Source organism: Macaca nemestrina, chromosome 20 (genome assembly GCF_043159975.1).
Source record: "Macaca nemestrina isolate mMacNem1 chromosome 20, mMacNem.hap1, whole genome shotgun sequence".
Taxonomy (NCBI): Eukaryota; Metazoa; Chordata; class Mammalia; order Primates; family Cercopithecidae; genus Macaca; species Macaca nemestrina.
The window spans coordinates 45,088,426-45,108,642 of record NC_092144.1 but is presented as its reverse complement, the minus strand read 5'-3'; the positions used below and the strand labels follow the sequence as shown (position 1 = coordinate 45,108,642).

The following is a 20,217-nucleotide window of genomic DNA, read 5'->3' as shown; positions in this document are numbered from 1 at the left end:
AGGCGGTGAGCGGCCTCCAAGGCGACCAATGAAAGAGAGGAAACAAAAGTACCCGGAGGGAGGTGCTTCACGATTGGCTGGGACGACTGCCTGCCCGACAGGGCGCGTTTGATTGGAGAACCTGCCGCGTGTAGCAGTAATTGGCAAGATCGTGCACCAATGGGAAGGATCTGAGGCTGGGCCTGAGGTTAGGAGGTGATCTAAAGTACCCTTGCTTAAAAGTCCAGGTTTTTAAGCGCCTTCTTGCTGCAGAAGTCCTGTCCCGACTCCGGTCTAACTACCATTCTTTCTGTTGCAGGGGCAATGGCGTGGGGGCGGGGGGCGCTGTGTTCCCTCTCTAACAGCTATTCCCCCATCAGTTGGGCCAATCAGACCGTCCTGGTGGTCATCTAACCACTTACTTCTTGTTGCAGGAGCAGCTGGTTGCATCAGTTGCCAGGTCTGGGCTCCTGGCCGAGGTAGCGGGATCAAAATGAGCTATTTCGAGCCCCAGCGCGCGGCCCCCGGGGGGCCAGCCTGAACTGTTCATGTTCGCGCCCCCTGGCCGGTGCACACCAGAGGCTGAGTCAGAGGCACAGAATTAGGCCCGGCCTGCCGGGGGACTGGGCCCAAGGCCCGGCTGAGGATGAGGGTAGGGAGGGCCTGTTCTATGTCCTCCTGACATCCTGGCCGGGCTACCGCATTCCCCAGGAATCTGCTCCTAAGACCTCCATCTGCGTCATCCTCAGACCTGCCAGCGGGGAGGCAATGGATTAAAGGGACTGGAAACTCTTCTGTGGGCCTCTTGGGCTCTGGGCCCCAATCACCGCGCTGTGCTCCCCACACCCTCAAGGCTCCGCTGCCTCAGCCTTAGTTTCCCCTTCTGGAAATTGGGGAATCTTCATGACATCTTCTTGACAGCATTTGCCAGGCATCCAGCAAGCGCTTAATAAATGGCCAAGTCATTGTTTGGGTTTCTAAATAAGGCTCTCCTAATGGCCGGGTCTGGCCACGGTCCCAGTGTCCCTGGGCAGCCCTCCGAGGGGCCGGCACAGGGCGAACTATAAATCGGCGGCTGCGCACGCAGGAGCACTGCAACGCGGAGGAACAGGATGGAGATCCCGGTGCCTGTGCAACCGTCTTGGCTGCGCCGTGCCTCGGCCCCGTTGCCCGGACTTTCGGCGCCCGGACGCCTCTTTGACCAGCGCTTCGGCGAGGGGCTGCTGGAGGCCGAGCTGGCTGCGCTCTGCCCCACCACCCTCGCCCCCTACTACCTGCGCGCACCCAGCGTGGCGCTGCCTGTCGCCCAGGTGCCAGGCCTGGGGAGGGGGCGAACTCGACCACTTCCAATGCCAGGGGTCTGGGGCAGCCTGGGGTAGGAACGTGTGAGAGAATGTTCCTTGGCCTTGGGCGGGGTGGAGAGTCCGCAGCTCCGAAGGGCTTCCGGAGTTCCTGGGGAATCTCAGAGGCCGGCTCACTGCAGCGGGTGGGAGGTCCCAGTCGCTCTTAGGGGGGTGTGTGTGTGTGTGTGTGGCGGGGGGTCTCAGCTCCAGAGAATAGAAGGCCTGGGTCACTCTAAGGGGAGTCTTGCTTACTCTGAAGGAGGCTGGTGACACGGGAAATCTGGGGAAAAGGAGGCGGGCAGTGACTCCCAAGGGGAAGGAATGTTCTTAGCCTCAGGGAAGAGTTGACAGACTGTGTGCAGTGGCCTGGTATCTCCAGAAGAGGAGGGGAGGGCCCTGCGACTTGAGGAAGGGTTCCTGGCCACTATGAAGTGGGGGAAGGCTACCAGTAGGTGCTGAGGTCCGGTGACTCGACTGGGAGAGTAAGCAGAGGATCCTGGAGACGGGGGAAGGGTCATCTCGGCGACTTTGGTGGGACTGGGGGAGAAGGGACCCGGGGCTCTGAGGAGGGAGCTGGGGAATCAGTGCCCTGGGGGGCACGATGACTTCGGATTCGCTGACACCAGGGGAGGGCACAGGTTCCTGACCTTGCAGGGGAAGGGAGCCTTATCACTGCAGGGAATAGGGCAACCCCAGATATTACAGGGGGAGGGCGAATCCTCGTTATTCAGGGTGAAGAGGTACTGGGTGACTCCCAGTAGGAAAGCGGACTGCTCAGCTCCGGAGGCCAGAGTGAGCCGCGGCACGGAACCGACGGGGGTGGGGTCTCCCTGGGTGGGTCCCGCGAGCCTGGCCCGGCCGGGTAACAGTCCCGCCCGCGCCCGCTGCGCGCAGGTGCCGACAGACCCCGGCCACTTCTCGGTGCTGCTGGACGTGAAGCACTTCTCGCCGGAGGAAATTGCTGTCAAGGTGGTGGGCGAACACGTGGAGGTGCACGCGCGCCACGAGGAACGCCCGGTGAGCCGCGGCGGGGGCGGGGTTGGAGCGAGTACGCGCGCAGCAGGGCCAGAGGGGCGGGGCCGCTCAAGCCTCCCTCCCCTCCAGGATGAGCACGGATTCGTCGCGCGCGAGTTCCACCGCCGCTACCGCCTGCCGCCTGGCGTGGATCCGGCTGCCGTGACGTCTGCGCTGTCCCCCGAGGGCGTCCTGTCCATCCAGGCCGCACCAGCGTCGACCCAGGCCCCACCGCCAGCCGCAGCCAAGTAGGGGGCTGGGCCGCGCCCGCACCCCGGGAGCGTCTTCAGGCTCCCTCTATTGAAGCCGATCTGACTCCGCCCAGCCAGATGTCCCGAGCGCGCCAAGAACTGTCCTCTCACCCACTCCTGGATTCTGCCCTGACCTCCACCCTGGACACTGCCTTGATAACCTAGACCCTTACACTGACACCCTCGCTCTCACACCTCCTCCAGCTTTCGGACCCCACACCGACACCTCGCCGGCTTCCAGACCCTACCAGCACTACCCTAACCCTCAGCCAACAGTCTCAGCCCCACCGACCCACTTTCTTGGCATATAGCCCCACTTAAGACCCCTTCTCTACTTCCTTCTGAGTCCTCTACGAAGATATCTGGGTACTACATTTCCATCCCTTCCCTATTTTGACACCAAATTATGGTGTAGACAGCCCTCCCCCAACCCCAGGCCTGTCAGGCACAATCCCCCCCACCTCCCAAATGTCCTGGACTGCACAGACTTCCCACTCCAGACCATCCAGGCCTGGTTCCCAAGACCTGATCCTTCCCCTACGACCAGACAGTCCACAACTGCCCCGCTCCAGCCCATTTTCTGCTGTGAAACCCCAGCCAGCCACACCAGACTCTGGAACCTTCTTCTGACCACCCTAATTCTTGGACACCTATCCCAGGCCAACCAGAACACCCAACCCCAAACTGTACAGACTCTCCCACCCAAACCTCCCCAGACTCTGCACGAATGTCCTAGGCCCCCTCCCTAACTCTAACCAGACCCCGTCCCCCTAAGTCCCTTTGTCTTGACCCCCAAGTCTTCTTCAACCAGATAATCCTCGGCAACCCACCTCTCACCCTCCTCCTCTTCTCCTTCAAGACCCAGCTGAGCACCGGCTCTGATTCCCTACAGCCTTTCTCCCTGCCACCACTCCCTTACTCTTTCCCAGGCTCACTCTCCCAATAAATGTGCTAGAGCTCTGCCAACTGCTTTGTGTCTGGGCCAGGAAGGATGGACCGGAGCAGACACCAGTGTGGAGTTGGGGGATGTTTACTGGGGTGGGGGGACCTGGGAACATCACTGTCGTTCGTACATCTCTCGTAGGATCTTCATGCTTTCTGAGTAACGAAGCTGGTTCCGATGAGAGGCCTCCTTCCACCTGGGGAGGCAGAGGGAAGACTCAGCAGTTGCAAAAGGCCCTAGGAGGGGCAAGCAGGTTGGGGGACGCTCACCTCTGGCGGATGCGTTTCCAGCGCTGCATGTTGCGATAGATGAGTGTGGAGGGTGAGGGCTCGGGCTCAGAGGGCTGCATGGACAGAGAGGCCAGGTTGAGTAGACATTCCTGAGCCCCACCACATGTGTCCCATAACCCTGGGCCAGCCTGGCATACTCACCTCATCATCAGGGGTGCCCTGCATCTCAGGCTGCAGTGGGGATGGGATGCGGGATCTGCAGGCATCTCCAGGTGGCCCGGGGGGTGTGGGTGGCGGCAGCTTGTACATATCACGACTCTTGCTGTTGTTGACCTCTGAGCCCTGGGGACACAAGGGCCCCAAGCCAGGCCCAAGAGAGTCAAAGCAGAGGGGCTGGGAATCCACATTCATCCCTCCTGCCTTTCCCAGCAACAAATGGCATGAGGGGCTCACTAAGGGACTCAGACAGGAGGCATGTCTGAAGGGCAGACACCTCAACCAGCCAGGGGGTCAAGTCCGCCTGCCCCAGGGACCCCTGTCTTCTCCTATCCAGCCCAGAAACTCCATCTACACCTGTCAGCCCAGGGAGTCACGTCTGCCTGCCTCAGGGAATCCTGTCCACGGGGTCACATCTGTGCCACCTAGGAAGCTCTGTCCATTTTTGACAGCGTGAAGGGTCCTATATGTCTGTCCTGGGGACCCTTGTCTACCCTCCTGGGCCAGATGGCTTATAGACCCCCATCCGTTCCTGCCCAGCCCATCTGCTCCTCAAGGCCTGGTGGCCACTTCTGTCTGTACTAAGGACCCTTGTCTAGCCCCTCGGCTCTTGGGAACCCCTGATCTTGGAGATCCACATCTAACTGCCCAGGGTAACCCTGTTCCCTGTCCCCCAGGCCAGGTGGCTATGTATGTCTTCCCTAGGGACCTCGATCCACACCCCAGCCTAAGGGTGCACATCTGTGTGCCTGGCCTGATCCAGGATTCATGTGAGGGACCTGTGTCTGTCTACCCCTCTAGCTTAGGGGCAGGATCCTTTAAGCCTATCCACCCACTGCCCTGGCACCAGGCTGCTGGGCTGGGGTCCACTACCCATCCCACCTCCTCATCCTCAGGCAGCGGGGGCAGGGGTGAGCTGGGAGAGCATTCGCGCTCGCGCACAGAGGGGCTGTTTCGCATCCAGGCACGGCAGATCGGGTACAGTGGCGTGTTCTCGCTGAACTGGGCCAAGTCCACGCTGCGGTCGAACAGCTTGATCACATATGTGTCTGGGAGGGTGGGGATGGGAGGTGTGTGAGCATCCTCCCGTAGGCCCTCAGCTCCTTGCTGACCCTCTAGGGCCACCGTCTACTCACTGGATCGCTGTGGCCCTCCCTCAGCCAGCCCGTCATCCATCTCCCTCCTCTTCTTCCTCCGCTGGTGGGGGAAGCGGGCAGATGGCCTGCGTAGGGAGAGGGAGTGTCAGGACTGGGGTAGGAGCTGAGAGCCTCTAGTCAGCTGGCTGGGACCCTGCCACCTTACCTTTTGCCAGTGGCTGCGATGGAGCAGTCCCTGTGGGGAAAGACAGTTGACCCTCAGACAAATGCCTGTGCAAAACCCTGCAGAGGGCACCCTGGGGATACTGGTATCAAACCTGAGATGCTCACATGAACCCCACTTGCCTCTTGGGCCTTTTGTCCCACCCATACCCGTGGGGGTCTAGGAGGCAAATGCGAGGGGACCTAAGCTTCTCCTGCCGCAGGGTCTTTGTACAGGTGGAGTGGTCAGGACTTTGATGGAGGTAGTGCTGGGCTGAGCGGTCAGGGCTTGGATAAGGGAAGAAGTTACCAACCACAAACTCTCAGCTCCAAATCCAATCAGAAAAACTCACTTATTATGGGTGTCTGAGGGCGTTTTCCCAGCTTCCTCATCCAGACGCTCCCTAGAGGCAGAAGCGATCTCTCAGCTCAGGGTTCCAGGGCCCCAGAGAAGGAAGGCACCGAGCAGCCTCTCCATTAAGCACCTTCCTCCCCAAGTCAGCCTCTGGGGTCCCACCCAATCCACCCAAGATCAGAGGCCCCAACCTGCCACGGTGCCTGGCCCTGTGACCCCACGCTGGCCTACCTGTCCATGTGACTCTTCTCCAGCAGACACTGCAAGACGGCATCCAGTTGGTTCCGGGCTTTGGCCATCTCCAGCTCTGGGGCAAGAGGGAACCCAGCAGGAGTCAGGTCCCAGGCCCCAGCTAAGTGGACAGCGGACTGGGTCAGGGAGGGGCATGCGTGCCATCTGCCCTGGCCAATCTCAGAGCCAGGCCCAGGCAGCCTGAAAGGGTGCAGCAGGCAGAGATGGCTGGAGTGATGCCAAGAGCTCTGAGTTCCAGAGCTGTCCCGCCCAATCGCACTGTGACAGGAGGCAAAGCCAATCACCTTACCTTATGAGCCTTTTGGGTTTTAAAAAAATGTGTTTTAATATGATATAAATATATTAGAAAAAATTATATAGAGGTGGAGTCTCACGATATTGACCAGGCTGGTCTTGAACTCCTGGATTCCAGTGAGCCATCTCGGCTTCCCAAAGTGCTGGGATTACCGGTGTGGGCCACTGTGCCTGTCCCAGTGGCAAGGTTTAAATACCTATGTATTATACATGATAACTCACTGAATTATCACAATAACTCTTAGGGGTAGATGTGATTTTTTTTTCCTTGAGAAAGGATCTCATGATGTTGTCCAGACTGGTTTTGAACTCCTGGGCTCAAGTGATCCTGCTGTCTCAGCCTCCCAAATAGCTGGGGCTATAAGCACGTGCCATAGAGCCTGGCTCAGATAGATATTATTTTTATTCGTATTTTAAAAAGAATGAAACTGAGGCCGGGCGCGGTGGCTCAAGCCTGTAATCCCAGCACTTTGGGAGGCCGAGATGGGTGGATCACAAGGTCAGGAGATCGAGACCATCCTGGCTAACCCGGTGAAACCCCGTCTCTACTAAAAAATACAAAAAACTAGCCGGGCGAGGCGGCGGGCGCCTGTAGTCCCAGCTACTCGGGAGGCTGAGGCAGGAGAATGGCGTGAACCCGGGAGGCGGAGCTTGCAGTGAGCTGAGATCCGGCCACTGCACTCCAGCCTGGGTGACAGAGCGAGACCCCGTCTCAAAAAAAAAGAAACTGAGGCACAGAGATGTTAGGCCACATGCTCAAAGGCACACAGCAAAGAAATTGCAGAGCTGATTATTTGAACCCAGGCTGTCTGGTTCCAAAGCTGAAGTTATGAGACAGAGGCTCAACCTGAGTGCAGAATCTGGTTGAGGCAGTGGTATAACTTTATTTTAATTAATTAATGTATTTATGTTTTGTGAGACGGAGTCTTGCTCTGTCACCCAGGCTGGAATGCAGTGGCATAATCTTGGCTCACTGCAACCTCCACCTCCTAGGTTCAAGCGATTCTCCTGCCTCAGCCTCCCAAGTAGCTGGGATTACAGGAGCCCGCCACCATGCCTAGCTAATTTTTGTATTTTTAGTAGAGATGGGGTCTTACCATGTTGACCAGGCTGGTCTCGAACTCCTGACCTCAGTGATCCGCTGGCCTCGGCCTCCCAAAGTGCTGGGATTACAGGCGTGAGCCACCACACCCGGCCAACAGTGGTATAATTTTAAATCTGAATTCAATTTGAATGAACTGACATTTAAAAATTGGGAGATTTCTTTTCTTTTGAGACAGAGTCTTGCTCTGTTGCCCAGGTTGGAGTGCAGTGGCGTGATCTCGGCTCACTGCCACCTCTGCCTCCCGAGTACAAGTGATTCTCCTGCCTCAGCCTCTCAAGCAGCTGGGACTATAGGCGTGTGCCACCATGCCCAACTAATATTTGTATTTTTAGTACAGACAGGGTTTCACCATATTAACCAGGTTGGTCTCAAACTCCTGACCTCATGATCCACCCACCTCAGCCTCCCAAAGTGCTGGGATTATAGGCATGAGCCACCATGCCCGGCCAAAATTAGGAGATTTCACCTAAAACATCCTGTTTGGACTTTTTTTTCCCCCTCAGGAAATGAGATCTAGGCCCAACCTCCTGCCCAGTGAGCCTGTGGCTGCCTCCCATCATCACAGAACTTGAGGGAGTGATGATGTTATGCTGTCCTACCTTTGAGAGGTGTTTGCTCTGCCTTTCTGACTGGTGGGAGCTCTGGCTCTAGTGCTCAGAGCCAGGAGGGGACACCTGGGAACTTGCCTGACCAGTCCAGGGACTTCCTGAGAAGGTCAGGAGACACAGGGATTCAAACATAGCTCAGAGGAAAGACAGAGTGAGGGTGGGGAAGGGAGTAGCTGAGATTGCAGCAAAGCCTTGGGCGGATGCAGAGGGTACGGATCTCTCCCCAGGCCCAGCTTCTCTCCTGAACCCCCGACTTGGGCCTGAAGCCTCCCTCTCAAGGGTCGCCTCACTGTCCCCTAGTTCCTCCCTGTACCTCACCATGAATACCCCTCTCTCTCCCCTACCCCAGCCCAGCAATCCCATGACCTGTCCACTAGGCCTCCCTAGTGTCTCTCCCACCTACCTCCTCTCCACTCTACCCATGCTGGTCCAGACCTTTGCTCCCCCTGGGCTCCCACCTCAGTGTCCCCTTCTGATCCACCCTCCACAAGGCAGCCAGGGGAATCTTCCAGAAAAATAACAAACCTGACCCTGATCTTCCCCTGCTTGGAACCTTCCATTGGAACCTTCCATGACTCTACAGCACCCAGGGGTGGAGTCTGCACTCCTCAGCCTGGGACTAAGAGATGTATACCTTCCCTCACCATCATTTGTGGTCAGACCCACTTCACTTTTCTTTCTTTTTTTTTCTTTTCTTTTCTTCTTTCTTTCTTTTTCTTTCTTTCCTTCCTTCCTTTTCTTTCTTTCTCCTTTCCTTTTCCTTTCCTTTCCTTTTTCCTTCCTTTATTCTTCCTTCCTTCCCTCCCTCCCTTTTCTTTCTTTCTCTCTCTCTCTCTCTCCCTTCGTTTTTTGGTTTTTTCTTTGTTTGTTTGTTTGTTTTTTCAGGGTCTCAATCTATCACCCAGGCTGGAGTGCAGTGGTGTGATCTCAGCTCACTGCAACCTCCACCTCCCCGGCTCCAGCGATCTTCCTGCCTCAGCCTCCTGAATAGCTGGGACTAGAGGCTCGTGCCACCACACCTGGCTAATTTTCTTTCTTTCTTTCTTTCTTTTTTTTTTTTTTTTTTTTTTTTTTGTATTTTTTATAGAGACAGGGTTTTGCCATGTTGCCCAGGCTGGTCTCAAACTCCTGACCTCAAGTGATCTGCCGGCCTCGGCCTCCCAAAGTGTTGGGATTACAGGCGTGAGCCACCGCACCTGGCCTGCCACTTTGTTTTGATAACACTTTTGCCATGGGACATCCTACATCATTTTACTATTATCTTTCTGTCTAAATTCTGCACCCCTCCCACTGCCCTTACCATGCCAGGCCTGCGATCCGGTCAGCTCTGCCCCAACCCAAAATGATCTAAGTTTCAGTTTCCCCAATGACCACAATTCCTATTTCCTAGGATTACTGGAATATAGTGACTGTGAGGATTAAGAGTGCCTGTACTTCAGGCTCACAGCAAGTATGTGTGACTGATCACTGCTGGAAATGGGGAAACTGAGGGGAAGCCAAGAAAAGAGAACTTCTCGGCCGGGCGCGGGGGCTCACGCCTGTAATCTCAGCACTTTAGGAAGCTAAGGCGGGAGGATCACTTGAGGTCAGGAGTTCGAGACCAGCCTGGGCAATATAGCGATACTCCGACCCTACTTAAATATTTAAAAAATTTAGATTAAAAAAAAGAGAAAAGGGCCCTTCTCAGAGTTACCGGCTCAGGATTCCCCATATCTTACCACGCACCGCACTGCCTGAGCCACCACCATTCAATCTCAAAGCGACTTCAAGCGCAGACCGGGAGGGTGTGAAGGTGGCAGCCAACGCTCGCTGCCTGATACAGCGATTGTCAGGTGGGCTGCAGGGAAAAGTCGTGCAGTCCCCTTTCCGCGATACTCCCTTCTACCGGGACTCCACACCCTGTCAACCCGATGGTCCCGACAGGCCCCCGACGTCAGGGTCCTCACCTGATTTCTCCACTTTCACCTTCACGGGGAACATGGTTTGGGTCCAGGATCTGGCTAGCTGGGTCAGAGGCGCCCCAAAGGGCCTAGGGTCACAAATCAAGGCGGGAGGCGGGCGGGGACAGTTCAAAGATGAGCTTCGTGGGCCACAGCTCCTCCGCCTTTGGTTGTGTTCAGCCTGGACCCTGGCCACCACCCTTCTGTGGGCGGGCCCCTTCGGCAGCAGCTTGCTCCTATTAGTTAATGCAGTCATCAATCTTACATCCTGACCAATTGAGAGCTGCCTCCGTAGTCTCCCAGCTTTAGGTCCCACCCTCCTGGGGCTTTGCTTCCGGAAACAAACCATCGACCACCAAGCTTCCTGGGAGGTGTAGTTCCAGGTTCCCAGACCCACCCGGAGTAACAGCGCCTGCGCCGCGCGGGGCACGGTGGGAAACAAAGGATTAGGGCATCGCGAGGCTTCCCGGGACTTGTAGTGTTAGAAGGGTTGAGCAACACCAATTTAGCTCTTTACCATATTTAACCAACCGTTGGAGTCCCTTCATCCCTAAGAGGAAGACTAATGTAAAATAACGTTGGGTTCCCTTTCACTGAGCACTCTCTAGGTGACAGGTACCAGTTAATCTCTTTGCAGGTACAACTTCATTCATTTTGCAAATATTTATTAGTATGCCGGGCACTCTTCTAGGCATTGGGGACAACTTGAGGAACAGAACAGACAAAAATCCCTGCCCTAATAGGGCTTATCTTTTAAAGGATGGAAGATAAACAGTAAACAAGTAAAACATTCTAAGTGAAATGTAATAGGAGAAAGAATATAGTCTGGGCAGGGCATGGTGGCCCACACCTGTAAGTATCAGCCCTTTGGGAGGCCGAGGTGGGCAGATCACCTGCGACCAGGAGTTCGAGACCAGCCTGGCCAACATGGTGAAACCCCGTCTCTACCAAAAATACAAAAATTAGCCGGGACTGATGGCATGCCCCTGTAATTCCAGCTACTCCAGAGGCTGAGGCAGGAGAATCGCTTGAACCCGGGAGGCGTAGGTTGCAGTGAGCGGAGATCGCACTTCTGCACTCCAGCCTGAGTGACAGAGCAAGACTCCATCTCGAAAAACAGACAACAACAAATCCCCAGCCCCCCACCAAAAAAAAAAAAAAAAAAAAACAAACCCACAAAAAAAGTGTAGCCTTAAACAGACATAGGAATATCAAGGTGGTGATTGAATTTTAAATAAGATGGATGGTCAAGGAAGGATTCTCTGAGAAAGCTCTTGACTATTTTTATTTTTGCAGACAACACTTCCTTCAGAAAACGGGAAACTTGGATTTATCACACATCTTGGTCCAAATAAATCCTAGGAGGTAGCATTGTGATCTACACTTCTGATGAGAATACTGAAGCCCACAGTAGGAAAGTTATGTTTTTGAATTCACGACTACCAGTACAGGGTAACAGCCCCTAGAAATGGAAGCACTAGACCAATTGTACCACTGCATTCCAGCCTGGGCAACAGAGCAAGACTGTCTCAAAAAAAAAAAAAAAAAAAAGCAACGGAAGCACTATTTCTTTCTTAGTTCCTCATCTAATAGTTTCCTGCGCAGGAAAGTTCCTAGTTCAGAAGATTATGAGTAGTATTTACTGTAAAAAATGTACATCATGTCTAAATACTAAGCCTGGCACAAAGCACTCAACAAATGTTTTTAAATGTTAATAATCATTTATGCCTCAACCTCTAAAAGATCCCAGGAAGTCAGTATCGAAAGTTAGGGTCCTTTATTGGGTGATGTCAGCAGAGAACAGGGGAGATGAAAACAAGTCTTAGGAGTTTGAGAAGGGGCTCCCAGGACAGGCTCCTCTGCTCTAAGGAGCCTGTCCTGGGAGAATGAGCAGGGTTCCAGTCTGTGCAGAAGTTGTCAGGGGGTGCCCAGAGGTATGGTGAAGGAGAGGTAGTCCCCAAGGGCACCCCAGCGGGGCCGGTAGATCTGGAAGATGGTGATCCAGGAGGTGAGCACTATCACCCAGAAGAGGAAGCCCACAGCTGAGCGCCAGACATCTGTCATGGGAAACAGAAGTGGGAAGGGTTGGCCTCCTGCTGCTCTCCAGACTTCCCTAGACCAGCCTTCCCTTCTCACCCAGAGCCCCAAAATTCTGGATCCTCCATTGTCCCTTCCCACCAAGACTCCCCCGCTTCCCCGTCTCCCCAGCCACTGGCCTCCCTCCTCTGTACTCTGGACTCACAGCCTTTGATTTGGCTCTGTTCTGTGTAGGCTGGGACAAGGAAGGCCTCTCGGAAGAACCAGAAGATGTTGACCAACCAGAGAAAAGGCAGGAAAGCAAACCCACCTAGGGAGAAAGAAAAAAAAAACACACAAACCCTAAAACCTCATAAGGCAATGAAGATCTCCAACTCCCACCCAGATCTATTTGGAAGAAACTCTCCCACACTCAAGTTCAAATGGAGATTTCTGCTGTCAGGGACTCAGGAATCTGCCTCCTCTTTGGGATCCAGCAATCTGATTCCTCAACCATCTCTTTCGCTGGACCCAAGAGTCCAGGCCCTCAATCCCCCTCCTCTCTTGGGATCCAGAAACTGACGCCCCAGCTTCCTCATTCCTCAGGACCCAGGCCCTCCCCGCTCAAATCCAGGAGTTGGCGTTCACAGGTGCTTCATCTCTTAGACTCACGAATCCAGGCCCCGAGGCCCTCTTCCCTCGGGTGCTCTAGTCCAGTCCCCTCTCTTTTCCTGGGACCCTAGTGATCTGCCCTTACCCAGGTAGTACTTCCGGCACAGGTTCAACTTCTCCTCATTGGACACTCGCTCCAGGTTCATAGCTGCGCTGGGGCCGGGTCGTCCCAAGGGTCTGCGGGGCAAGACCCAAGCCTTGACCCTAAGTAACAGATGCAAGGATCACGAACAACCACGCCCCTATTACAACAAATCAGAGATAAATGTAAAGGTGGGTTTGCTAAAAGCAGAGCATCCCCGCCCCCACTAGCAAGCTGGCTGGATTAAAGAGCTCTTTATATTTACTAGGGTGGGCGAAACGACCCCCAACTTACCGGGAGAGCTCACTTCCTCCGGCTGGGATGCCTTAGCCACTTTCAGTTACGGACGTATGCGCGAGATGCCCCAGGTTTCCCTGGAGATTGTAGTCTTCTTTGGGCGAGGCAACACTGCACGCATGCGTCGTTGAGAGAATTCCTGCCGGGGAGTCGCGCGTCTCCCACGCGCAAGCGCCCTGGGGCGTTTCCGAGAGCTTGGTAAGCGCCTGGAGGGAGCAACGAACTACACTTCCCAGCGCTCCTAAGCAACGGAAGTGATGTAAGAGCAGCCAGAACTGGAGGGCTTGGGTAAAAATGGGTGAATATTTAGCTTCGATATTCGGAACTGAGAAGGACAAGTGAGAACGGGCGCTGGGAGTGGACTCTCGGGGGGTCGAGGCCGGGGTACTGGGGTCCTGGGTGGTGGGGCGGTGTTTCTGGGGTGTCCCGCCTCCCCAGCCCTCGGTTCACCTCTGTCTTTGCACCTCTTCCAGGGTTAACTGCTCTTTTTACTTTAAGATCGGGGCCTGCCGGCACGGAGACCGGTGCTCCCGGCTTCACAACAAGCCGACATTCAGCCAGGTGAGACCCGGCACGGAGCTTCTGGAGTTAACGCCTCCTTGGCCCTTCCTCTTCTGGGGCCGTAGTCACCATGTCCCGCCTATTCCGAGTTCCTGAGGCCCTCCCTACCGCCCGGCTTTTTTTCTGATTGGACCTTTCTGCAGGCTCCTCCCACCAGTCTTCCTGCCAGTCTCCTGGGAACTTGGTCGCGCCCCCCTGCGTACACCCTACACACCGCGGCTGTTCGTCCTTGTCAGTCCCCTCCATCCCGTTTCTGGTTTCTTAGGGGAAAAGGATCGCCGATGCACTCACCATGCTTAGGCTGGGGTGCAAGGTTCCACCCCCAACCTTCATGCCTCACTCTCTTTGCATGCAGCCCTGCCCTATGAGCTCAGGCCCCGCCCCTTTTAAATTCTGTGCAGACGATAGTGCTGCTCAACCTGTACCGGAATCCACAGAATACAGCCCAAACTGCAGACGGATCACACTGTAAGGGACCAGGCCTGGGGGCAAGGTGAATAGTCCTCAGTAGGCTACGCCCTGATTCCACCCTACCCCCCTCCCCCAGGTCTTGTGAGCGACGTGGAGGTGCAGGAGCACTATGATAGCTTCTTCGAGGTGAGGGTTGGCAGGGGTAGGTTGGGTTTCTTGTGGGAGCTCAGCTGAGTTCCTCTCCGTCTTCCACAGGAGGTGTTCACAGAATTGCAGGAGAAGTATGGGGAGATTGAAGAGATGAATATGTGCGACAACCTTGGGGACCACCTCGTGGGCAACGTCTATGTCAAGGTGCTTGCTGTCCCCCACTTAGGGCCCAGAGATGGAGGCATTTCAATGCCTGATGGTGACCACTGAAGGCTCTCAGCTTGAAGTTCATCACTAAATCCAGTCCAGCCCCAGAGCTGCTAATGAGTACCCTGAAGATCTCTGAGTTCTCCTGCTGACCCCGACTGACGTTTCCTGCAGTTCCGGCGGGAAGAGGATGCAGAGCGGGCCGTGGCTGAACTCAATAACCGCTGGTTCAATGGGCAGGCTGTGCACGCTGAACTGTCTCCTGTCACTGACTTTCGGGAGTCATGCTGTCGCCAGTATGAGATGGGGTATGGTAGTTCAAGGGTGGGATGGGCACTTGGAATCCCAGACTTTGAATGTGTGGTAGGGACTGTCAGTGACAATGGCCTCCTCCATCTCTCTACGCAGGGAATGTACCGGAGGTGGCTTCTGCAACTTCATGCATCTGCGGCCCATTTCCCAGAACCTCCGGAGGCAGCTCTATGGGCGGGGACCCAGGCGCAGGTACCTCAGGACCAGCCTGCTATGTCTCCTCATGTCCTAAGGCCCCTATATCCTCAGATGAGCCTGACCCTAAGCCCTAGTAACAACGTTCCCAAGACTCTTTTTTTTTTTTTTTTTTGAGATGGAGACTCGCTCTGTCGCCCGGCCTGGAGTGCAGTGGCACGATCTTGGCTCACTGCAACCTCTGCCTCCCAGGTTCAAGCAATTCTCTGCCTCAGCCTCCCAAGTAGCTGGGATTACAGGTGCCTGCCACCATGCCCGTCTAATTTTTGTATTTTTAGTAGAGACGGGGTTTCACCATCATGGCCAGGCTGGTCTGAACTCCTAACCTCGTGATCCACCTGCCTCACTCTCCCAAAGTGCTGGGATTACAGGTGTGAGCCACCACTCCTGGCTGACTCTTTTTTTTTTTTTTTTTTTTTTTGAGACGGAGTTTTGCTCTTCTTCCCTAGGCTGGAGTGCAAAGGCACGGTCTCGGCTCACTGCAACCTCTGCCTCCCAGGTTCAAGCAATTCCCCTTTCTCAGCCTTCCAAGTAGCTGGGATTACAGGTGCCCACCACCACGCCTGGCTAATTTTTGTATTTTTAGTAGAGACGGGGTTTCACCATGTTGGCCAGGCTGGTCTCGAACTCCTGACCTCAGGTAATCCACCCATCTTGGCCTCCCAAAGTGTGGGGATTACAGGCATGAGCCACCGCGCCTGGTCATTCCCAAGACTCTTACACCCTAAGAGTAGTTCTGAGCCCCATCTGGAGACCAGTACCTAAGTCCCAATCCCCAAACCAGCCTGAACCCCTAATCCACGACTAGCCTGGCCTGATACTGGCCACTGAGTACCAGTCTGATACTGGCCACTGAGTACCCCGATGCTGGCCACTGAGGCCATGTCTTAGAACTCTAGTTATTTCAGCACCCTCCTGCCTCATCCCAGAGCAGAGAGGCAGGCCTGCAGGATCTCTGCACCACTCCTCAGCATTCTAACCTAACTCTCAACACTCCTATTCCCGGGTCACCCCCGAGGTTCCATACTAGCCACTGTCCCCGAGAGGGGAACCGTCGGCGTTCCCCTGATCACCGGCATGGCCGCTTCTGAGGCCCTGGCCCCCTTACCCTCTTACCCTTCACCCCGGACAGGGACAAATATTTCTGGCAGGACCTCTCCTCAAAGCCCCCTTCACTCTCCTGGCCCATCTTTCCCAGGCTCCTGGGCTCCATAATGTAATCTGTTCAGCATGGAGACTTTCTTCTACCGCCCTTGTCTTGATAAAGCTCTGTGTTTTGCTTCGGTATCAACTTGCTTTTGCTGTGGTTTGGCATTTCCCTCCACCCACACTTGTGACGAAAAGGGGAAACAAGACTGGGTCCCGGCCACAACTTCAGCTGAGGAACTTGGCACGGGCAGCTTGGGACCCAGGACCCTAACGGTACTGGTAGGGTGGGGACACCTTTGTGCTGAAAGCCTTAGCACCTCCATCTGAGGCTTATTCAAGGGGGAGAGACCTGGTTGTGGCAGGTGGGAGGAGTCCTAGCCCCAAGGAGATGAGGATTGGAAGGTGAGGTGAGGTGAGGTGCTGGGAGGTGGTCTCAGTCAGTACAGGGCTGTCTCCTCCGTCCCTGCCAAATTGAGATGGGAGTGAGTAATGCCTTACACTTAAACATTGAGTTTACTATATGTGAGGTGCTATTTCCAGCACTTTAGCTTGTTTGTTTTGTTTTTTTTAAAGAGTTTCACTCTTGGCCAGGCTCAGTGGCTCAAGCCTGTAATCCCAGCACTTTGGGAGGCCGAGACCATCCTGGCTAACATAGTGAAACCCCGTCTCTACTAAAAAAATACATAAAACTAGCCAGGCGAGGTGGCGGGCGCCTGTAGTTCCAGCTACTCAGGAGGCTGAGGCAGGAGAATGGCATGAACCCGGGAGGTAGAGCTTGCAGTGAGCTGAGATCCGGCCACTGCACTCCAGCCTGGGCGACAGAGCGAGACTCCATCTCAAAAAAAAAAAAAAAAAAAAAAAAGAGTTTCACTCTTGTTGCCCAGGCTGGAGTGCAATGGCACGATTTCAGCTCACTGCAGCCTCCACCTCCCAGATTCAAGCAATTCTCCTGCCTCAGCCTCCCAAGTAGCTGGAATTTACAGGCATGCGCTATCACGCCCAGCTAATTTTGTATTTTTATTTATTTTTTTTTTTTTTTTGAGACGGAGTCTTGCTCTGTCACCCAGGCTGGAGTGCAGTGGCCGGATCTCAGCTCACTGCAAGCTCCGCCTCCCGGGTTTACGCCGTTCTCCTGCCTCAGCCTCCCGAGTAGCTGGGACTACAGGCGCCCGCCACCTCGCCCGGCTAGTTTTTTTTTGTATTTTTTAGTAGAGACGGGGTTTCACCGTGTTAGCCGGGATGGTCTCTCGATCTCCTGGCCTCGTGATCCGCCCGTCACGGCCTCCCAAAGTGCTGGGATTACAGGCTTGAGCCACCGCGCCCGGCCAATTTTGTATTTTTAATAGAAACAGCGTTTCACCATGTAGGCCAGGCTGGTTTTGAACTACTGACTTCAGGTGATCCACCCACCTTGGCCTCCCAAAGTGTTGGGATTACAGGCGTGAGCCACTGCGCCCGGCAGCCAGTTTTTTTGGTTTTGTTTTTAGAGATGAGGTCTTACTGTATTGCCCAGGCTGGTCTATAATTTGTGGCTCAAGCAATCCTCCCACCTTGGCCTCCCTAGTAGCAGGGACTACAGATGTGAGCCACTGCACTTGGCAAAGTGCTTTGCTTTTTTTTTTTTTTTTTTTTTTTTTTAAAGAGACGGGGTTTCATTTTGTTGTCCAGGCTGATCTCTCGAACTCCTGGGCTCAAGTGGTCCTCCTGTCTTGGCCTCCCGAAGTGTTGGGATTACAGGCATGAGCCACCGCACCCAGCCCCTGCTTTACTTCTAATAACGATTCTAATTCTCCACAATAACCCTATGAGACAGGTGCTATTATTGTCTCATTTTAGGGATGGAAAAGGGAAGGTGGGTGGGTGAGGAAATGGCAGAGGTGGGATATGCATTCTTGCAATCTAGATCCGCAGTGCTCTCTCTTAGTCCCCTTTTGGCTTTGTGGGCTTCTCTGATAACCGGCTCAGTTGGGGGATGGGGACTCGAGGGTAGATTCCCGGCTTCCGAAGAGGCGTGGGAATTCTGTTCCCCGACATCATCGCGTCCTTTCTTCTGCTCGGTTTCCCCGGAAAGTGTGGCAGAGGCTCTGTGTTTGGAGGTCCCGCTATCACGGCCCCCCAGATGGGGCCTGGACGATGCCTCCTGACGGCCTTGCTGCTTCTGGCTCTGGCGTCACTGCCGGAAGCCTCCCAGTACTGCGGCCGCCTTGAATACTGGAACCCAGACAACAAGTGCTGCAGCAGCTGCCTGCATCGCTTCGGGCCGCCCCCCTGCCCGGGTGAGAATCCGAGACCCAGCCTTGCTTGGAAGTTTGCAGGTGATAGGGAGCGGGGAAGGCGTGAGGTCTGTGGGCTACGGGCCAGAGAGTCTTGCTTAGGGGTCTAAGCGGTGGGCCTTATGTAGATCACACAGGGATGGCAGGCAGAGCCTGTGCAGATAGTGCGGGCTACCGCAAGGCAACAGCGAAGGGATATGACTGGAGAGGCGGGATAGGGGCCAGGTGGAAAGGGTGGGCTTTATGTAGATAAACCGGGAGTGGGCGGAGCTCGGAGCCGAGCAGGCGGGGAATGAAAAGGCGAGCCCGGAGAAAAGTGACAGGAGCGGAGCGCACGCTGATAGGCTGGGAGCGTCCTGGAGGGGCGGGGCACGCTGGGATAGGGCGAAGGGAGAGGGCGTTGCCTGAGCAGGGGCGGGCTAGACGGCCGCGCTGGAGAGCAGCTTTCCCGCTAGACTATGAGTTCCGGGAAAACTGCGGGCTCAATGACCACGGCGATTTCGTAACGCTCCCGTTCCGAGAGTGTTCTTCTGGGCAGTGCAACCCCGACGGTGCGGAGCTATGTAGCCCCTGCGGCGGCGGAGCCGTGACCCCTACTCCCGCCGCGGGCGGGGGCAGAACCCTGAGGCGCTGCAGAGAGGTGCGGATGGGACTCCCGGCCGGGCAAGGGCGTGCCGGAGGTGGGGGGCCTAGATGTAGGGAAAGGGCGTAGCCCCACGTAAGGGGTGGGGCCGTGGTTTCGGGAGGTGACTGGCCTGCAGGGGTCGGGAGCTCCTAGGTTAAGGTAGTTGGGCCTTGCGGGGCCCAACTACCTTATCAGGTACCATGTCAGATGGGATGTGGCCCCATTAAAGGGTATAAATATGGAAAGTTTGGGAGCGGGCAGGAGTGGAGTGTGGCCTCCAGCTTTACTCCAACCCCTTATCCCCAGAGGCCGGTCCCTGCCAAGGGGCCCTGCCCCCTCACAACTGGAAACCCAGGCGGCCCTAGCTCCCAGGAGCGCAGCTCACCAGCAAGTTCCATTGCCTGGAGGACCCCTGAGCCCATCCCTCAGCAGGCCTTGCCGACTTTCCTCCCGCTGTTGGTGCTGGTCCTGCTCCTGACCTTGGCGGTGATAGCGATCCTCCTGTTCATTCTGCTCTGGCACCTCTGCCGGCCCAAGGAGAAAGCCGACCCCTATCCCTATCCTGGCTTGGTCTGCGGAGTCCCCAACACCCACGCCCCTTCCTCCTCGCATCTGTCCTCCCCAGGCGCCCTGGAGACAGGGGACACATGGAAGGCCTCTCTACTTCCACTTCTGAGCAGGGGTTAGTCCTGGAGGAGCCCCGGGGTGGGGAAGGTGGACTGGACGCCCACCCTTCCTCCCCTTTACCCTTCCCCTTTCTTCCAGAACTGCCCGGTCTGGGGTCACAGCCCCTGTCTCGCCTCCTGGATGAGCTGGAGGTGCTGGAAGAGCTGATTGTACTGCTGGACCCTGAGCCTGGGCCAGGTGGGGGCATGGCCCATGGCACTACTCGACACCTGGCCGCGAGATATGGGCTGCCTGCTGCCTGGTCCACCTTTGCCTATTCGCTGCGGCCGAGTCGCTCGCCGCTGCGGGCTCTGATTGAGATGGTGGTAGCAAGGGAGCCCTCTGCCTCTCTAGGCCAGCTTGGCACACACCTCGCCCAGCTAGGGCGGGCAGATGCATTGCGGGTGCTGTCCAAGCTTGGCTGATCTGGGGTCTGTTGGGCTTAACACTCAATAAAGAACTTTGTTGACTACTAAGCCCAGTATACAATTAGCACTAAAGTACTTCTTGAAGTACAATCCTAATTAGGCAAAGACCCAACAGCTATCCTCACTGCTCTTTGCCCTAGAAGGGCCTATTCTAACATACAAACAGGGCCACATGTGGGAGGGTTGACCCCAGGTGCCTCTGGGCCACCAGAATCCCCTCTGGGCAACAGCCCTGCTACAGACACGTGCTGTGTTCTGTGTTGTTCTGAAGCCGTAACAGACCCCACGGCTGACTTCTAATTCTCAATGATGGCCTCACCTATCTGTTGAGGCTGATGAACTTCC

At 55.5% G+C, this 20,217-nt stretch overlaps 4 protein-coding genes across 22 annotated transcripts; 2 read left to right on the top strand and 2 right to left on the bottom strand.

Annotated features, from left to right (window-relative positions):
• Positions 1-32: 32 nt before the first annotated feature.
• On the top strand, positions 33-3,553 carry LOC105495500 (heat shock protein family B (small) member 6). 2 transcript variants are annotated; one of them, XM_011765146.3, is made up of 4 exons: positions 33-187; positions 414-1,289; positions 2,217-2,339; positions 2,427-3,553. In XM_011765146.3, the coding sequence occupies exons 2-4, from the start codon at positions 1,092-1,094 to the stop codon at positions 2,586-2,588; spliced, it is 483 nt and encodes a 160-aa protein (XP_011763448.1). In that variant the 5' UTR covers positions 33-187; positions 414-1,091; the 3' UTR covers positions 2,589-3,553. The 2 variants fall into 2 exon arrangements, with proteins under 2 accessions (XP_011763448.1, XP_011763449.1); XM_011765147.3 differs by having other exon boundaries at positions 40-195.
• A 48-nt stretch (positions 3,554-3,601) lies between these two features.
• On the bottom strand, positions 3,602-10,155 carry LOC105495502 (lin-37 DREAM MuvB core complex component). The gene is made up of 9 exons (XM_011765150.2): positions 9,835-10,155; positions 5,861-5,936; positions 5,628-5,678; positions 5,279-5,308; positions 5,113-5,198; positions 4,859-5,025; positions 3,962-4,102; positions 3,800-3,873; positions 3,602-3,726 (listed from the first exon to the last, which is right to left on the bottom strand). Exons 1-9 carry the CDS (start codon positions 10,082-10,084, stop codon positions 3,645-3,647), a joined length of 957 nt encoding a protein of 318 aa, XP_011763452.2. The 5' UTR covers positions 10,085-10,155; the 3' UTR covers positions 3,602-3,644.
• A 1,435-nt stretch (positions 10,156-11,590) lies between these two features.
• LOC105495508 (presenilin enhancer, gamma-secretase subunit) lies at positions 11,591-13,051 on the bottom strand. 3 transcript variants are annotated; one of them, XM_071086376.1, is made up of 5 exons: positions 12,893-13,051; positions 12,602-12,758; positions 12,071-12,175; positions 11,723-11,885; positions 11,591-11,681 (listed from the first exon to the last, which is right to left on the bottom strand). In XM_071086376.1, the coding sequence occupies exons 2-4, from the start codon at positions 12,660-12,662 to the stop codon at positions 11,746-11,748; spliced, it is 306 nt and encodes a 101-aa protein (XP_070942477.1). In that variant the 5' UTR covers positions 12,663-12,758; positions 12,893-13,051; the 3' UTR covers positions 11,591-11,681; positions 11,723-11,745. The 3 variants fall into 3 exon arrangements, with proteins under 3 accessions (XP_070942477.1, XP_011763460.1, XP_011763461.1); XM_011765158.3 differs by having other exon boundaries at positions 11,591-11,885; XM_011765159.3 differs by having other exon boundaries at positions 11,591-11,885; positions 12,602-12,720; positions 12,893-13,048.
• Positions 13,052-13,074: 23 nt separating this feature from the next.
• Positions 13,075-20,144, top strand: LOC105495505 (splicing factor U2AF 26 kDa subunit). Of its 16 annotated transcripts, none has more exons than XM_071086366.1 (10): positions 13,075-13,154; positions 13,394-13,456; positions 13,812-13,924; positions 14,123-14,221; positions 14,399-14,520; positions 14,633-14,728; positions 17,952-18,156; positions 18,609-18,793; positions 19,085-19,460; positions 19,544-20,144. In XM_071086366.1, the coding sequence occupies exons 5-10, from the start codon at positions 14,509-14,511 to the stop codon at positions 19,867-19,869; spliced, it is 1,200 nt and encodes a 399-aa protein (XP_070942467.1). In that variant the 5' UTR covers positions 13,075-13,154; positions 13,394-13,456; positions 13,812-13,924; positions 14,123-14,221; positions 14,399-14,508; the 3' UTR covers positions 19,870-20,144. The 16 variants fall into 16 exon arrangements, with proteins under 16 accessions (XP_070942467.1, XP_070942466.1, XP_070942465.1 ...); XM_071086365.1 differs by having other exon boundaries at positions 13,600-13,924; XM_071086364.1 differs by having other exon boundaries at positions 13,144-13,233.
• The last annotated feature ends 73 nt before the right edge of the window (positions 20,145-20,217 follow it).

What these genes read in the sequence shown, in the direction of transcription:
- LOC105495502 (XM_011765150.2), bottom strand. Translation starts at nt 10,084, where the DNA reads ATGACTGCATTAACTAATAGGAGCAAGCTGCTGCCGAAGGGGCCCGCC. An exon ending in AGGGCACCCCTGATGATGAG is followed by an intron (nt 3,874 to 3,961) that starts GTGAGTATGCCA and finishes CTGTCCATGCAG; the next exon opens with CCCTCTGAGCCCGAGCCCTC. An exon ending in TGGAAACGCATCCGCCAGAG is followed by an intron (nt 3,727 to 3,799) that starts GTGAGCGTCCCC and finishes CTGCCTCCCCAG; the next exon opens with GTGGAAGGAGGCCTCTCATC.
- LOC105495508 (XM_011765158.3), bottom strand. Translation starts at nt 12,662, where the DNA reads ATGAACCTGGAGCGAGTGTCCAATGAGGAGAAGTTGAACCTGTGCCGG. An exon ending in GTGCCGGAAGTACTACCTGG is followed by an intron (nt 12,176 to 12,601) that starts GTAAGGGCAGAT and finishes CTTTCTCCCTAG; the next exon opens with GTGGGTTTGCTTTCCTGCCT. An exon ending in ACAGAGCCAAATCAAAGGCT is followed by an intron (nt 11,886 to 12,070) that starts GTGAGTCCAGAG and finishes TTCCCATGACAG; the next exon opens with ATGTCTGGCGCTCAGCTGTG.
- LOC105495500 (XM_011765146.3), top strand. Translation starts at nt 1,092, where the DNA reads ATGGAGATCCCGGTGCCTGTGCAACCGTCTTGGCTGCGCCGTGCCTCG. An exon ending in TGGCGCTGCCTGTCGCCCAG is followed by an intron (nt 1,290 to 2,216) that starts GTGCCAGGCCTG and finishes CGCTGCGCGCAG; the next exon opens with GTGCCGACAGACCCCGGCCA. An exon ending in CGCGCCACGAGGAACGCCCG is followed by an intron (nt 2,340 to 2,426) that starts GTGAGCCGCGGC and finishes CCTCCCCTCCAG; the next exon opens with GATGAGCACGGATTCGTCGC.
- LOC105495505 (XM_071086362.1), top strand. Translation starts at nt 15,962, where the DNA reads ATGGAGACTTTCTTCTACCGCCCTTGTCTTGATAAAGCTCTGTGTTTT. An exon ending in CGGGCCGCCCCCCTGCCCGG is followed by an intron (nt 18,157 to 18,608) that starts GTGAGAATCCGA and finishes CTTTCCCGCTAG; the next exon opens with ACTATGAGTTCCGGGAAAAC. An exon ending in ACTTCCACTTCTGAGCAGGG is followed by an intron (nt 19,461 to 19,543) that starts GTTAGTCCTGGA and finishes CCTTTCTTCCAG; the next exon opens with AACTGCCCGGTCTGGGGTCA.